The sequence below is a fragment of the Canis lupus genome, chromosome 30 (assembly GCF_011100685.1).
Source record: "Canis lupus familiaris isolate Mischka breed German Shepherd chromosome 30, alternate assembly UU_Cfam_GSD_1.0, whole genome shotgun sequence".
Classification (NCBI taxonomy): domain Eukaryota; kingdom Metazoa; phylum Chordata; class Mammalia; order Carnivora; family Canidae; genus Canis; species Canis lupus.
The window spans coordinates 15,915,579-15,932,772 of NC_049251.1; the positions used below are offsets into that span (position 1 = coordinate 15,915,579).

The following is a 17,194-nucleotide window of genomic DNA, read 5'->3' on the forward strand; positions in this document are numbered from 1 at the left end:
TGATTAGTGATGTTGAGCATCTTTTCATGTATCTATTGGCCATCTATATGTCTTCTTTGGAAAAGTGTCTGCTCAGTTCCTCTATTCATTTTTTAATTAGATTTTGTTTTTCTTCTAGTGAGCTGTATGAGTTCTTTATATATTTTGTATATTAGCCATTTGTCAAAATATGATTTTCAAATATATTCCATGAGTTGCCTTTTAATCATGTTGATGGTTGATGGTTTCACTATGCATAAGATTTTTAGTTTGATGCAGTCCCACTTACCAATTTCTGCTTTTGTTGCTTATGCTTCTGGTATCATATCCAAAAAATTGTTTACAAAATGTCAAGGACTTTTCCTCTATATTTTCTTAAAGTTTTATAGTTTGTTTTTTATTTTTAAGTCTTTAATCCTCTTTGAGTTCATTTTTGTGAGTGGTATAAAAAGTACAATTTCATTCTTCTATATGTGGTTTTGCAGTATAACCATTTATGGAAAAGAGTATTGAATATTAGTAGATTGTATTTGTGATGGTTTATTTCTGGATTCTGGATTCTATTCCATGGGTCTATGTCTATTTTTATGTCAGCACCATATCATTTTGGTTACTGGAGCTTTGTAGCATACTTTGAAATCAGCAAGTATGATGCTTTCAGCTTTGATCTTTCTCTGTATTGCTTTGGCTATCCAGGGTTTTGTAATTCCATACAATCCATTAAAGATTGTTTTTTCTATTTCTGTGAAAAATGCCATTGGAATTTTGATACGAACTACACTGAATCTATAAATGGCTTTGTGAAGTATGAGCATTTTAACAAAATTAATTCTTCTAATCCACGAACACAGGATATCCTTCCATTTATTTGTGTCTTCTTCAATTTCTTTCATCAAAATTTTGTAGTTTTCAGTATACAGATCTTTCATCTCCTTGGCTAAATTTATTCCTAAGTACTTTATTCTTACTAATGCTATTGTGAATGGGATTATTAGTTTTTCAGATATTTTGTTGTTAGTATAGAGAAATGCGACTATTTTTGTATAGTGATTTGTATCCTGCAACATTGCTGAATTCACTGATTAATTCTAATGTTTTTTTTTTGGTGGAGTCTTGAGGATTTTCTATAAACTGAATATGAATAGCACAATAAAGTCAAATGAATTTTTTGATTTCCCAATGCATATAAAAGTTATGTTCACACTATGCTGTAGTCTATTAAATGTGCTATATAGCATTGTGTCTAATTTAATATACATACTTTAAAAACTTTATTACTAAAAAAATGCTATTACCTGAGTTTTCAGTGAGTTGTAATCACTAATCACAGATCACCATGACAAATATAATTACGAGAAAGTTTGAAATATTGTGAGAATTACCAATTTCTCTCAGAGACATGAAGTAAGCAAATGCTGTTGGGAAAATGGCACTGATAGATTTGCTTGATGCAGGGTTACCAAAACCCCTACAATTTGTAAAAACTGCAGCATCTGTGAAGCACAATAAAATGAGGTATGCCTGTATAAGAGTGTATCATCTACAAAGAAAGGCAATTTTACTCCTACCTTTTCCTTTTGGATGCACTTTACTTATTTTTTTTTCTTTTCTGATTGCTATGGCTAGGATTTCCAATACTATGTTAAATAGGAATGGTAGGAATGGGAACCTTTGTCTTGTTCCTGATCTTAGAGGAAAAGCTTTTGCACTGAATATGTTAGCTGTGGGCTTGTAATAGATGGACTTTATTATGTTAAGCTATGCTCCTTTCATATCCAATGTGTTGAGTGTTGGTTTTTTAATCATGAAAGGATATTGTAATTTCTCAAGTGTTTTTTCCGCATCTGTTGAGATGATCATATGGTTTTTCTTCATTTTATTAATGTGGTGTATAACATTTGTTGATTTGCATATGTTGAATCATCCTGCATCCTAAAGATAAATCATGCTTGATCCTAGTTTATGATCCTTCTAATGTGCTGTTGAATTTGGTTTCTAATATTTCATTGAGAATTTTTGTGTCTATATTCATTAGGGGTATTGGTCTATAGTTTTTTTTGTAGTGCCCTTATCTGCCTTTAGTATCAGGGTAATGCTGGCCTCATAAAATGAGTTTGGGAGTTCAGGTTACTTTTGGAAGAGTTTAATAAGGATCAATATTAATTCTATCTAAATGTTTGGTAGGATTCACCAATGAAGCCATATGGTCCTGAGCTATACTTTCTTGGGTGGTTTTTATTTTTAATTAATTAATTGATTTATTTATTTAAATTCAATTTGCCAACATATAGTATAACACCCAGTGTTTATCCCATCAAATGCTCTACTTAGTGCCTATTACCTAGTTACCCCAGCCGCCCACCCAGCTCTCCTTCCACAACCCTTTGTTTCCTAGAGTTAGGAATCTCTCATGGTTTGTCTCTCCTCACAACAAAACTTTCAAAAGAAAATAGATTATTGTTATTTTTAAAAAACAACATTGGCATGATATGGCATATTTTGTAAGGCAAAGAATTACCAATTTTTTAAAATTGGAGTAAAAAAGATACCATATATGAAAAGCTTTAGGTATCAAAATAATGATCAATATGTAAATGATATACTCATACCTGACAACCAAAGAAAAATATTATTCCCTAGATCTTCTTTAAATTCATCATTAAAAAGATTACTGGATTCTGGAAATGCTTCCTGGAATGTTGCATAGATAGCTTGTGCCAAACAGTCAGGATACACCTACCAAAAATAGAGTCATATTAGAATGATTTCATATTTTATATAGTATATCTCAACCACCAAAGAAATTATTATTAAGTTTGTGAAATACACATGTCCTTTTTCCCTTATAGCTTGTGTTTGTCCATTCAGAACTCTTTTGTATCTCAAGTTGAGAAAAATGAACAAAGAAGAGTTAAAAATAAAATCAATTTGGCTATTTATTGGCATTTTAGAAGATTAAATTTGGATAAAAGGATGAAGTTAACAAGTTTGATGATTATTTCATTTAACCTTGGTATTATCCTCTTTTATAAAGTGACATATACAGATCAGTATAATAAAAAGTATATTTACTTAATTATTTAAGTATTTTTAATACATATAAGACATAATTGACATATAATACTGTGTATATTTTAGGTATACAGCATGTTGATTCGATACACATATATATATATATATATATTAATACTTTTTTTTATGATAGTCACAGAGAGAGAGAGAGGCAGAGACACAGGCAGAGGGAGAAGCAGGCTCCATGCACCAGGAGCCCGATGTGGGATTCGATCCCGGCTCTCCAGGATCGCGCCCTGGGCCAAAGGCAGGCGCCAAACCGCTGCGCCACCCAGGGATCCCGATACACTTATATATTGCAGCATGATTACCACCATAACATTAGCTAACACTTCTATCACCTCACATAATTATTCTGCGTATGTGTGAGGTAAGAGTAACAAGCATATTTTTAAATAACTGAAGTCTCTTTAGGTGAGTTAATATATTGCAATTACTACTGTAGTTTACATATGAAAACTTATGGTCATATATCAACAAATATATGGTGCTACCATTATTCTGTTAGACTTAAAATCCCTAAACTACTAAATTCCTTTTAGGAAGTGACTAAACATAAAAGTTACAGTTTTATATTATAATTTTTTTAAAAAATTATTTATTATTATGGTACTCAGCAATCAAATAAATATCCAAGATCACATTTATCCCTTAATACTAAATGTAAAATTTTGTAATCTAAGTGTCCCTTAGAAGTCACTGTCCTAATCCTTGGAATGTATAAATGTTCATGTATACAGCAAAAAGGCTTTGCAGATTTCATTAAGTTAAGAATCTTAAAATGCGGAGATTATATTGAATTATCCAGTGGGTCTTAATTGTAATCACAAGAGTCCTTATAAGAAGGCTATGGAAATTTTTACTACAGAAGAGAAGAACGTAGTGGGATGGCAGAAATAGAGATTAGAATGAACAGAATCTAAGAAATGCTGGCAGCTACCAGCAGCTAGAAGAAGCAAGGAGTGGATTCTCCTTTGTGGCCTTTTAAAGAATTGGCCCTGTTGATACCTTGATTTTAGCTTTGTAGGACTCATTTTGGACTTTTGGCCTCTATAACTCTAAAACAATGAATTTTTGTTGTTTTTAAGGTCACTAAATTTGTGATAACTTGTTATAGCAACAATAAGAAACTAATACAGTAAGCAAATCCAGAAGTGCTCAAATTTGCTGGTAATATGCTTTGGAGAACACCACAATTTTTTTGGTGGTGGTGGGGGAATGCTTTAATATATTGGTATATTTAATTTTATTGAAATGAATCATGAACATTTTACTGCCAGAAACAATCACATATTATATTTTGGTATAAAAATCATACTATTAAAATTAAAAGGTTGAACAAGGTGAATAAGGATAACTTCTAAAAATTTTCTATGAATATCTCATCTTCATGATTAAGGTCAAGTGTCAAATTAATTGGGAAAATTTCTGAAGGTCTATCATTGTGGGACAGTGGAAGAAAGAGAAGTCATAATAAATATGTTTAGATTCAGCTAATTTGTACCGAATAGTGGGACATGAAGATGACTCTTTGATTCTTAAAAATTAACAAATTTCTCTTTATTAGGTAAGATGAATCAGATGAGCAAGCAGTAACAAAATCCTGACTTATATGAATGAGGTAAAAATAATGGAAGTTGGTCAATGAGATGAGACTTTATTTCTACTTAAACAGCTCTGGAGGAGATAGATATATAGGGAGGTATCCTCTCATTATGAAGCATAGTAACAGAGAGATAGCATTAACAGAAGACTGAACCCAGGCCAAGGGGTCAAATCACCAAGACATATATCTTTGTTTGTCCTCAAAGAGCCTTTGAATCTTGATTAAACAACTTACTTCTCCTTACTTCTCCTCAGAAAAAGCCACAGAAAATAGGAATGCAGAAAAAAAAAATCAAGTCATGATTTGAGAAAGGCTATAAATATAACACTTATCAAAAGGCATATCCATTCCAGGGGAGAACATTTATTTCTCCCCCAACAAAGATGTAGGGCTAGAAATTGGAGAATGGGGGATATGCAATGTGTGCCACTACTTCTTTCTTCATGCACTTTAAACAGGCCTGTTATCCTTTTCTCAAGAGCATTATGTTAAAGCATGCTTGATTTCATCAAACCATGTAGGTAGGCTAGAGTCACTCACCACAAAAGGACAGACTAAGTGACAGATTATGGCTAGGAGAAACAGCTGTTTTTGTCATGTCTAGACAATTTGCCAAAAATCCTAACCCTTAATTTTTACATGGAAATAAGAAAAAATATTTTAATATTAGCAGAGAAAATCCTAGTCCATCTTACAGAACACCACTGTTCTATAAAATTAAAATCTATGAATCATGACTCTTTTTTCCCCAATAAATTAATTTTTTATTGGTGTTCAATTTACCAACATACAGAATAACACCCAGTGCTCATCTTGTCAAGTGTCCCCCTCAGTGTCCGTCACCCATTCACCCCCACCTCCCACCCTCCTCCCCTCCCACCACCCCTAGTTCGTTACCCAGAGTTAGGAGTCTTTATGTTCTGTCTCCCTTTCTGATATTTCCCACACATTTCTTCTCCCTGCCCTTATATTCCCTTTCACTATTATTTATATTCCCCAAATGAATGAGAACATACATTGTCCTTCTCCGATTGACTTACTTCACTCAGCATAATACCCTCCAGTTCCATCCACGTTGAAGCAAATGGTGGTATTTGTCGTTTCTAATGGCTGAGTAATATTCCATTGTATACATAAACCACACCTTCTTTATCCATTCATCTTTCGATGGACACCGAGGCTCCTTCCACAGTTTGGCTATTGTGGACATTGCTGCTAGAAACATCGGGGTGCAGGTGTCCCGGCGTTTCATTGCATCTGAATCTTTGGGGTAAATCCCCAGCAGTGCAATTGCTGGGTCGTAGGGCAGGTCTATTTTTAACTCTTTGAGGAACCTCCACACAGTTTTCCAGAGTGGCTGCACCAGTTCACATTCCCACCAACAGTGTAAGAGGGTTCCCTTTTCTCTGCATCCTCTCCAACATTTGTGGTTTCCTGCCTTGTTAATTTTCCCCATTCTCACTGGTGTGAGGTGGTATCTCATTGTGGTTTTGATTTGTATTTCCCTGATGGCAAGTGAGGCAGAGCATTTTCTCATGTGCATGTTGGCCATGTCTATGTCTTCCTCTGTGAGATTTCTCTTCATGTCTTTTTGCCCATTTCATGATTGGATTGTTTGTTTCTTTGGTGTTGAGTTTAATAAGTTCTTTATAGATTTTGGAAACGAGCCCTTTACCTGATACGTCATTTGCAAATATCTTCTCCCATTCTGTAGGTTGTCTTTTAGTTTTGTTGACTGTATCCTTTGCTGTACAAAAGCTTCTTATCTTGATGAAGTCCCAATAGTTCATTTTTGCTTTTGTTTCTTTTGCCTTCATGGATGTATCTTGCAAGAAGTTACTGAGGCTGAGTTCAAAAAGGGTGTTGCCTGTGTTCTCCTCTAGGATTTTGATGGACTCTTGTCTCACATTTAGATCTTTCATCCATTTTGAGTTTATCTTTGTGTATGGTGCAAGAGAGTGGTCTAGTTTCATTCTTCTGCATGTGGATGTCCAATTTTCCCAGCACCATTTATTGAAGAGACTGTCTTCCTTCCAGTGGATAGTCTTTCCTCCTTTATCGAATATTAGTTGACCATAAAGTTCAGGGTCCACTTCTGGGTTCTCTATTCTGTTCCATTGATCTATGTGTCTGTTTTTGTGCCAGTACCACACTGTCTTGCTGACCACAGCTTTGTAGTACAACCTGAAATCTGGCATTGTGATGTCCCCAGCTATGGTTTTCTTTTTTAAAATTCCCCTGGCTATTCGGGGTCTTTTCTGCTTCCACACAAATCTTAAAATAATTTGTTCTAACTCTCTGAAGAAAGTCCATGGTATTTTGATAGGGATTGCATTAAACGTGTAAATTGCCCTGGGTAACATTGACATTTTCACAATATTAATTCTGCCAATCCATGAACAAGGAATATTTTTCCATCTCTTTGTGTCTTCCTCAATTTCTTTCAGAAGTGTTCTATAGTTTTGAGGGTATAGATCCTTTACCTCTTTGGTTAGGTTTATTCCTAGGTATCTTATGCTTTTGGGTGCAAATATAAATGGGATTGACTCCTTAATTTCTCTTTCTTCAGTCTCATTGTTAGTGTATAGAAATGCCATTGATTTCTGGGCATTGATTCTGTATCCTGCCACGCTACCAAATTACTGTATGAGTTCTAGCAATCTTGGGGTGGAGGCTTTTAGGTTTTCTATGTAGAGTATCATGTCATCGGCAAAGAGGGAGAGTTTGACTTCTTCTTTGCCAATTTGAATGCCTTTAATGTCTTTTTGTTGCCTGATTGCTGAGGCTAGGACTTCCAATACTATGTTGAATAGCAGTGGTGAGAGTGGACATCCCTGTCTTATTCCTGATCTTAGGGGAAAGGCTCCCAGTGCTTCCCCATTGAAAATGATATTTGCTGTGGGCTTTTCGTAGATGGCTTTTAAGATGTCGAGGAATGTTCCCTCTATCCCTACACTCTGAAGAGTTTTGATCAGGAATGGATGCTGTATTTTGTCAAATGCTTTCTCTGCATCTAATGAGAGGATCATATGGCTCTTGGTTTTTCTCTTGCTGATATGATGAATCACATTGATTGTTTTACGAGTATTGAACCAGCCTTGTATCCCGGGGTTAAATCCTACTTGATCTTGGTGAATAATTTTTTTTAATATACTGTTGGATCCTCTTGGCTAGTATCTTGTTGAGAATTTTTGCATCCATGTTCATCAGGGATATTGGTCTGTAATTCTCCTTTTTGGTGGGGTCTTTGTCTGGTTTTGGAATTAAGGTGATGCTGGCCTCATAGAACGAATTTGGAAGTACTCCATCTTTTTCTATCTTTCCAAACAGCTTTAGTAGAATAGGTATGGTTTCTTCTTTAAACGTTTGATAGGCGATCCCTGGGAGGCGCAGCGGTTTGGCACCTGCCTTTGGCCCAGGGCGTGATCCTGGAGACCCAGGATCGAGTCCCACGTCGGGCTCCCGGTGCATGGAGCCTGCTTCTCCCTCTGCCTGTGTCTCTGCCTGTGTCTCTGCCTCTCTTTCTCAGTGTGACTATCATAAATAAATAAAAAAAATTTTTTTTAAACATTTGATAGAATCCCCTGGGAAGCCATCTGGCCCTGGACTTTTGTGTCTTGGGAGGTTTTTGATGACTGCTTCAATTTCCTCCCTGGTTATTGGCCTGTTCAGGTTTTCTATTTCTTCCTGTCCCAGTTTTGGTAGTTTGTGGCTTTCCAGGAATGCGTCCATTTCTTCTAGATTGCCTAATTTATTGGCGTATAGCTGTTCATAATATGTTTTTACAATCGTTTGTATTTCCTTGGTGTTGGTAGTGATCTCTCCTTTCTCATTCATGATTTTATTAATTTGAGTCTTCTCTCTCTTCTTTTTAATAAGGTTGGCTAATGGTTTATCTATCTTATTAATTCTTTCAAAGAACCAACTCCTGGTTCTGTTGATCTGTTCCACAGTTCTTCTGGTCTCGATTTCATTGAGTTCTGCTCGAATTTTAATTAACTCTCTTCTTCTGCTGGGTGTAGGGTCCATCTGCTGTTTTTTCTCTAACTCCTTTAGGTGTAAGGTTAGCTTTTATATTTGCGTTCTTTCCAGTTTTTGAATGGATGCTTGTATTGCGATGTATTTCCCCCTTACGACTGCTTTTGCTGCATCCCAAAGATTTTGAACGGTTGTATCTTCATTCTCATTAGTTTCCATGAATCTTTTTAATTCTTCCTTAATTTCCTGGTTGACCCTTTCATCTTTTAGCAAGATGGTCCTTAACCTCCACGTGTTTGAGGTCCTTCCAAACTTCTTGTTGTGATTTAGTTCTAATTTCAAGGCATTATGGTCTGAGAATATGCAGGGGACGATCCCAATCTTTTGGTATCGGTTCAGACCCGATTTGTGACCCAGTATGTGGTCTATTCTGGAGAAAGTTCCATGTGCACTTGAGAAGAATGTGTATTCAGTTGAGTTTGGATGTAAAGTTCTGTAGATATCTGTGAAATCCATCTGGTCCAGTGTATCATTTAAAGCTCTCGTTTCTTTGGAGATGTTGTGCTTAGAAGACCTATCGAGGGTAGAAAGAGCTAGATTGAAGTCACCAAGTATAAGTGTATTATTATCTAAGTAAGTATTTCTTCACTTTGGTTATTAATTGGTTTAAATATTTGGCAGCTCCCACATTCGGGCATATATATTGAGGATTGTTAAGTCCTCTTGTTGGATAGATCCTTTAAGTATGATATAGTGTCCCTCTTCATCTCTCACTACAGTCTTTGGGGTATATTTTAGTTTATCTGATATAAGGATATTTATAAGCTACCCCTGCTTTCTTTTAAGGACCATTTGAATGGTAAATGGTTCACCAACCTTTTATTTTCAGGCTGTAGGTGTCCTTCTGTCTAAAATGAGTCTCTTGTAGACAGCAAATAGATGGGTCCTGCTTTCTTATCCAGTCTGAAACCCTGGGCCTTTTGATGGGGTCATTAAGCCCGTTCACATTCAGAGTTACTATTGACAGATATGAGTTTAGTGTCATCATGATATCTATTCAGTCCTTGTTTTTGTGGATTGTTGCACTGAACTTCTTCTTAAAGGGGAATTTTAAGAGTCCCCCTTAAAATTTCTTGCAGAGCTAGTTTGGAGGTCACATATTCTTTCAGTTCCTGCCTGTCTTGGAAGCTCTTTATCTCTCCTTCCATTTTGAATGAGAGCCTTGCTGGATAAAGTATTCTTGGTTGCATGTTCTTCTCATTTAGGACCCTGAATATATCCTGCCAGCACTTTCTGGCCTGTCAGGTCTCTGTGGAGAGGTCTGCTGTTACCCTAATGCTCCTCCCCATAAAAGTCAAGGATTTCTTGTCTCTTGCTGCTTTAAGGATCTTCTCTTTATCTTTGGAATTTGCAAGCTTCACTATTAGATGTCGAGGTGTTGAACGGTTTTTATTGATTTTAGGGGGGGATCTCTCTATTTCCTGGATCTGAATGCCAGTTTCCCTTCCCAGATTAGGAAAGTTTTCAGCTATGATTTGTTCAAATACATATTCTGGACCTCTGTTCCTTTCGGCGCCCTCGGGAACCCCAATTAAACGTAGGTTTTTCTTCCTCAGGTTTCGTTATATCCCTTAATCTATCCTCATGGTCTTTTAATTGTCTGTCTCTTTTTTTCCTCAGTTTCCCTCTTTGCCATCAACTTGTCTTCTATGTAATTTCCTCGTTCTTCCACCTCGTTAAGCCTCGTCGTTAGGACTTCTAGTTTGGATTGCATCTCATTCAATTGAATTTTAATTTCTGTCTGATTGGATCTAAATTCTGCAGTCATGAAGTCTCTTGAGTCCTTTTTGCTTTTTTCTAGAGCCACCAGTAGCTGTATGATAGTGCTTCTGAATTGGCTTTCTGACATTGAATTGTAATCCAGATTTTGTAACTGTGTGGGAGAGAGGACTGTTTCTGATTCTTTCTTTTGAGGTGAGGTTTTCCTTCTATTCATTTTGCTCAGTGCAGAATGGCCAAAAACAAGTTGTATTGGGAAAAGGAGAAAAAGAGAAAGAAGGAAAGAGAAAAAGAAAAAAGAAAAAAGGAAGAAAAAAAGAAGAAAAAGAGAAAGAAAAAGAATGAAAGGGAAAAAAGGGTGGGGAAAGCAAACAGAAAAAAAAAAAAAAAACCATAGGGGGGGTATCTTCTGATTCTGTATAGTTTAAGTCCGTTGACTTCCCCTGGAACTTGTCCGTCTAGCTGCTCTTCTGGGGGAGGGGCCTGTTGTGCTGATTTTCAGGTGTTAGCACTTGGGGGAGCTGCTCTGCCCCCTGCCTGGTGCAGGGCTCAGTGGGGGTTGTTTACCCCGTGAGGCCCCAGGAGGAACAACCGCAGTGGCAGTGCCAGCTCTGGAAACCTGGAGTCAGCCCCCGCAGTAACTCCGGAGCTCTCGGTCTGCAGGGCCTGGAGGCTCCCGGGCGGGGCCGCTGATCTGCTCAGCTCAGGGCAGGAGCATCCTTGCTGTCCTGGGCCCTCCCGGCCTTTGCCTGTCCGGTGGGGGAGGGGGTAGGCCAGATCCTGGGCTGTGTCCCGGCGCCCTGTGCTCCGGGGCCTGCGCTGTTGGATTCGCGTTCCCCCCCCACCCCCGCCCGCAGCCCCCTCCGCGGAGCCGCCCCCGAGCCCCCCCGAGCTGCTCCCGCCCCGCAGCCCCCTCCGCGGAGCCGCCCCCAAGCCCCCCCGAGCTGCTCCGGGTCCCGCGGTGCGCGTTGCAGCCCTTAGGGAGCTCGGCGCACTCTCCCGGGGCGCAGGTGTCTGTTAGTGTCCCCGGGAGCCCGAGGGCATCCCCGCCCTCCTGGGTCCTGCTCCACCTCCCTGCGAGCCCCTTTCTGCCCGGGAAGGTCGGTGCAGCTCCTGCTCCTCCGGGACGGGGCTCTCCTGTCTTGGGGACACTCGCCCCGGCCTCAGCCCGGCTCCTCGCGGGGCCCCTCCCCCTTGGAGGCCTTTTGTTTCTTTATTTCTTTTTCCCGTCTTCCTACCTTGATAGAAGCACGAACTCTTCTCACTGTAGCGTTCCAGCTGGTCTCTCTTTAAATCTCAGGCCGAATCCGTAGATTTTCAGGATAATTTGAAGGTTATATAGGTAATTTGGTGGAGACAGGTGATTTGGGGACCCTACTCTTCAGCCATCTTGCCCCTCCTTCCTGAATCATGATTCTAATTAACCCCTTCCAACTATGGAACTGAGAGACTAAATGTCTTGCCAAGATCACCCAGATAATTAGTAGCATATCCTGGACATGAGGCCAATCTTCTTATTCCCAGCCTGCTACTGGTTTCCTTTATAGACACTGCACCTATAGTATATGGCTGTGAGTAAGAAAGATAGATCAAGGTTGAACATGTAGTTTGGCAATGTAAGTTTATTTATATTTTCACTTTGAAGGACATTTAACTTTTTTTAAGTTTGTTTTGCCCATGAAAATAGCTATCAACTCCAAAATATGAATGTATTTCTGAATTACAAATATCAACACAACAAAGTATTTAAATGTGACTTCAGCTTTGAGATGCTAGATGTTTACATTTAAAAGTATCTAATGAAACTCCTACACATTTTCATTTCACATTACTGAAGAACACAAATTCTTTTAATCAATCGTATTCACTAATTACAACAAAAAAAGGGAAACAAACATTTGATTATGAATATGTCCATTATTGTTTACTGTAACAGGTACCTACGTATTACATAATACGTATGATTATTACATAAACTTCTCAAGTCCTCTTAACCAGATTAAAAGGTACATTATAAAGTAAAAGAAAAATGATAATTTTGAAGGTAAACAGCAAAACTCAAGAATATGCAAATATGCACAGAATAAATCAGTAGTTTTCAAATTATCAATATGCAAATAAAATATCTATACCACACTAAGGAGATTCTGTGAGACTTTTAGGTAAGGGAATACAATATAAGGAGGGGGAAGCATAACTTAAAATATGACCATTACTTACTCTATTTCATGTAATTTGCTTTCAAAATAACAAAATATATTCTAATAGGTGTTTAAATAAATAAAATATTCTTTAAATTTCATTTGCTCTAAAAATCCTTAGCATAACCAGTTAGTTTCTATGTTTACCTGAAGGAATGTATCTTTTCGACTTGCAGGGATGCTCATGAAAAGTGTCACATAACTTTCTGAAATTCTGTCAAACAAGAAATCTTGATTTTCTCTGTCAGGCTTAAAAAATAGAACATGTATGAAATTAAAAGCATTAATATCACAATTCAAAATTGGAATTTGTGGTACACCTTGGTGGCTCAGTTGGTTAAGGGTCTGCCTTTGGCTCAAGTCATGATCCTGGGGTCCAGGGATCTAGCTCCACTGCAGGTTCCCTGCTGAGCTCTCCCTCTTCCACCGGCTTGTGCTCTTTCTTGCTATCTCTCTTTCTCTCAGATAAATACATAAAATCTATTAAAAATATAATTGGAATTTGTACACATATCAGTAATTTTATTTATTTTTTTAAAAAGATTTTACTTATTTGTTTGAGAGAGAGAGAGGGCTGGAGCATGAGTGGGGATGGACAGAGGAAAAGGAAGAAGGAGACTCCCTGCTGAGTAGGAAGCCCAATATGGGGCTCCATAAGGGGCTCCATAGGGGGCTCCATCCCAGGGTTCTGGGATCTTGCACTGAGCCGAAGGCAGACACTTAATGGACTGAGCCACCCAGCTGCCCCAGTAATTTTATTTATTCTTAAAAGGCATATGAGTTGCCATAGTGAAGATGAGCATGGGTTTGTTACCATGCAAACCTGAATTTGAATACTGGTTTTATTATTCATTAGTTGCCTTACCCTGGGTTAGTTAACTAGCCCTAGTTTCCTCATCTGCCAAATGTATGTAAAATATATATACCTTAAAGTAGCATAGTAAAATAAGGACAAGGATCATGTTTTTGACTTTGTATTTCAAGGACTCAGCACAGTGCCTGGCACACAAAAAGCACACAAACATCTGGTGAGTTAATGAAGGTTCTTGAATTAGAGCTGGCATGTAAAGGCAAATCAATGTCTATTACTCTATTACTTTCTTGTCCTATAACCACTCCAACTCTATCATTATCAGTAACTCAGTATGAAATTAAAGCAGTTAGTAGGATGAGACAGCCACAGCAAGAACTAGTGAAATTGTGATACGTTGGCTAAAGACACAGTATGTATGTTGTAAGAAGGAAGTATTGTACAAGTAATAATAATGCCAATATTTTAGTAAACTCCTGATAGGATATGTTTGGGAAGGTGGTGCAGTAGGGAGTCCCTGAGCTCATCCCATCCACATTTACAACTAGATATCGTCCATATCCAAGTTAATAAACCAGAGTGCAATCTGAAGAGTGGCAGAACAAACTCCACAACTAAATTTAGAGAAGAAACTGCATCGGAGAGGTTAGGAAGGTCAGAAAGGTAGATTGAAGCTTCCCGCAGGATGGAGGGAGCTGCATGCCTGGAAAGGGCAAAGAAATCGGTCCTCACGGGCAGCCCGGGTGGCTCGGCGGTTTAGTGCCACCTTCAGCCCAGGGCGTGATCCTGGAGACCCGGGATCGATTCCCACGTCATGGAGCCTGCTTCTCCCTCTGCCTGTGTCTCTGCCTCTCTGTGTCTCTCATGAATAAATAAATAAAATCTTTAAAAAAGAAAGAAAGAAAGAAAAAGAAATGGGTCCTCACAACAGGAGCTCACATGGGGAAGACTAATCTCCATAACATTTAACTTTAAAAACTAAAAGGGTTGAGTTTCTTGTGTTTATATAACCAGTGGGACTTGGAGCCTGGAGCTTTATAAATCACCTGACTCATCACTGGGTGATCCAGGAGGTTAAGAATAGCTGGGTCACCACCCTTAAAGAGACACCAGCCTGTGCAGAATGGCAACATAAAAATGACAGTTTACACAATTATGGGGGCAAATAGGAGACAAATCTGTTCATACTGACTTCAGAGCGTGTTGATAGACTTCTCCAAAAATGAGGGAGCTGGCAGGCACCTTTTCCTTCCCCATTCCCCAGCATAAATATAGAATCACCTGTGTGAGGCAAGGCTATAAAGACATTTATAATAAAAGGACTCAGGTCAAATTTTGTTAAAGCTACATGTGTGGCCTGTCCAGCTGCCAGGTTCACAACCGCTGTTTCATGCCATGTCCAGCCACCACGCTATTCCTAGCTGCATGCTCCAAGGTACCAACACATGCTGGGCCCAGCCTTATTCCCCCAGCTGCCCTGGTATACAACCCCAGCCACAGCAGCACTCTGGGGGGATCCAGCATAGGCCTAGTGGCCCAATGCAAATTTTGCTAGCACTGTTACCCCACTTCCACATTCCCCTGCAGGCAAGTTCCCTCAGAGCTGGCCTGCCTGAGTCTCCCTAGCACCAAAGAGAGCAAGCGCAACCCACAACAGGCAGAGTCAGTATAGATGATTGCAGAGAAAGGAAAGGTAACTCAGACACAACAGCAGGGTATAAGGAAAACACATAGGATACTATCCTGAAGTGCCAGGTTCTGGTGAACAGGGACACTGAACTTCTGGGCACTCTGGGACACCCCTTCATAAAGTCACTACTTTCAAGAGCAAAAGACATAGCTGACCCTCTTAACACAGAGAAATAGACACAGAGAAGCAGATAAAATAAGAAGACAGAGATATTTATTTATCTCAAATGAAAGAACAGGACAAGGCCACAGTTTATATCTAAGCAAAACAGATATAAGTAACATGCCTGTTGGAGCATTTAAAACAATGATCATAAGGATATTCACATGACTTGAGAAAAGAGTGGAAGACATGAGTGAGACTCTTAACAGAGAGGTAAAAAATAACATAGTAAAGATAAAGGGCTCAATAATCGAAACATGAGCTTGAATGAATGAATAGCAGGATGTCAGAAGCAGAGGAATGAATTAATGACATAGAAGACAGTAATGGAAAATAATCAAGCTGAACAAAAGAGAGAAAAAGAGTTATACAAAAACAAGAAAGGACTTAGGGAACTCAGTGACTCCATCAAATGCAATAACATTCATCCCAGAAGAAGAGAGAAAAAAGTGGGCAGAAAATTTATTTGAAGAAATAAAGCTGAGAACTTCCCTAATCTGGGGAAGGAAATAGACGTCCAGAACCAGGAGGCACAGACAACTCCCATCAAAATTAGTATAAGCAGACCCACACCAGACATATTGTAATTAAGTTTGCAACATATAATGATAAAGAAAAAAAATCTTAAAAACAACAAGACAAAAGAAGTCAGTAACTTACATGGGAAAGCCCCTAAGACTAGCAGAAGATTTTACAAAAGAAAGAAGAAGAGGAGTGGAATGAAATATTCAAAGTGTTGAATGAGAAAAATCTGCAGCCAAGAATACCCTATCGATATCATTCAGAATATAAGGAGAGATAAGGAGCTTCCCAGAGAAACTAAAATGAAAGGAGTTTGTGATCCCTAAATCAGCTGTTCAAGAAATATAAAGGGGACTCTTTGAGTGGAAAGAAGAGACTAAAAGTGATGGTATAAAGGTAGGAAACACAAGAGCAGTAAAAATAAATATTTCTGTAAAAAAATCAGTAAGAATATAAAATATGACACAATATACCTAAAACGTGGGGAGGTGGGGAGAAAAGAACAAACGTAAACAACCATCAATTTAATATAGACTGCTATATGCAGAAGAGATTATATACAAACCTAATGGTAACCATATGCCAAAACAACTAATAAATATATAAAGAATAAAGACAAAGAAATCCAAATATGTCACTAAAAAAATCAGCAAAACATGAAAGACAAAAAAAGAATCAGAGAAAATCTTCAAAAACAATCATAAAACAAGTAATAAAATGGTAACAAATACATATCTATCAATAGTTACTTTAAACGTGAATGGACTAAATGCTCTAATCAAAAGACACAGGGTAACAGAATAGATTAAAAAAAATAAGATCCATCTATATGATGCTTACAGGGGACTCATTTTAGACTTAAGACACCTGTAAATTGAAAGGGAGGGGATGGAGAAATATATATTATACAAATGGATGTCAAAAGAAAGCCAGAATAGCAATACTTATACATAAGACAAACAGACTTTAAAACAAAGGCTGTAACAAAAGACAAAGAAGGATATTATATAAAGGGTATAATCCAACAAGAAGGTATAACAATTGTAGATATTTATGCACCAAACATAGAAGTAATCAAATACATAAAAAGGTTAACAACAGGGCACCTGGATGGCTCAGTGGTTGAGTGTCTGCCTTTGATGCAGGTCATAATCCTAGGGTCCTGGGATTGAGTCTCACATCAGGCTCTGAGTGGGGAGCCTGCTTCTCCCTCTGCCTATGTCTCTGCCTCTTTCTCTGTGTCTCTCATGAATAAATAAATAAAGTCTTTTTTTTTTAAAAAAGTAATAACAAACATAAAGGAACTAATCAATCATACAATAGTAGAAGAAGACTTTAACTCCCCACTTATATTAATGGACAGATCATATAAATAGAAAATCAACGAGGAAAAA

General features: G+C 38.1%; 1 protein-coding gene across 4 annotated transcripts in view; it reads right to left on the minus strand.

Moving 5' to 3' along the window:
* FAM227B (family with sequence similarity 227 member B) overlaps positions 1–17,194 on the minus strand; it is a 191,103-nt gene that overhangs the window by 134,103 nt on the left and 39,806 nt on the right. For 3 of the 4 annotated variants that reach the window (XM_038580377.1, XM_038580378.1, XM_038580380.1), the window contains 2 exons: positions 12,763–12,864; positions 2,589–2,715 (listed from right to left, as the gene is read on the minus strand). In XM_038580377.1, the coding sequence (XP_038436305.1) occupies positions 2,589–2,715; positions 12,763–12,864 (229 nt within the window). The remainder of the gene's footprint in view (positions 1–2,588; positions 2,716–12,762; positions 12,865–17,194) is intronic. The other variant, XM_038580379.1, reaches the window with a different exon arrangement.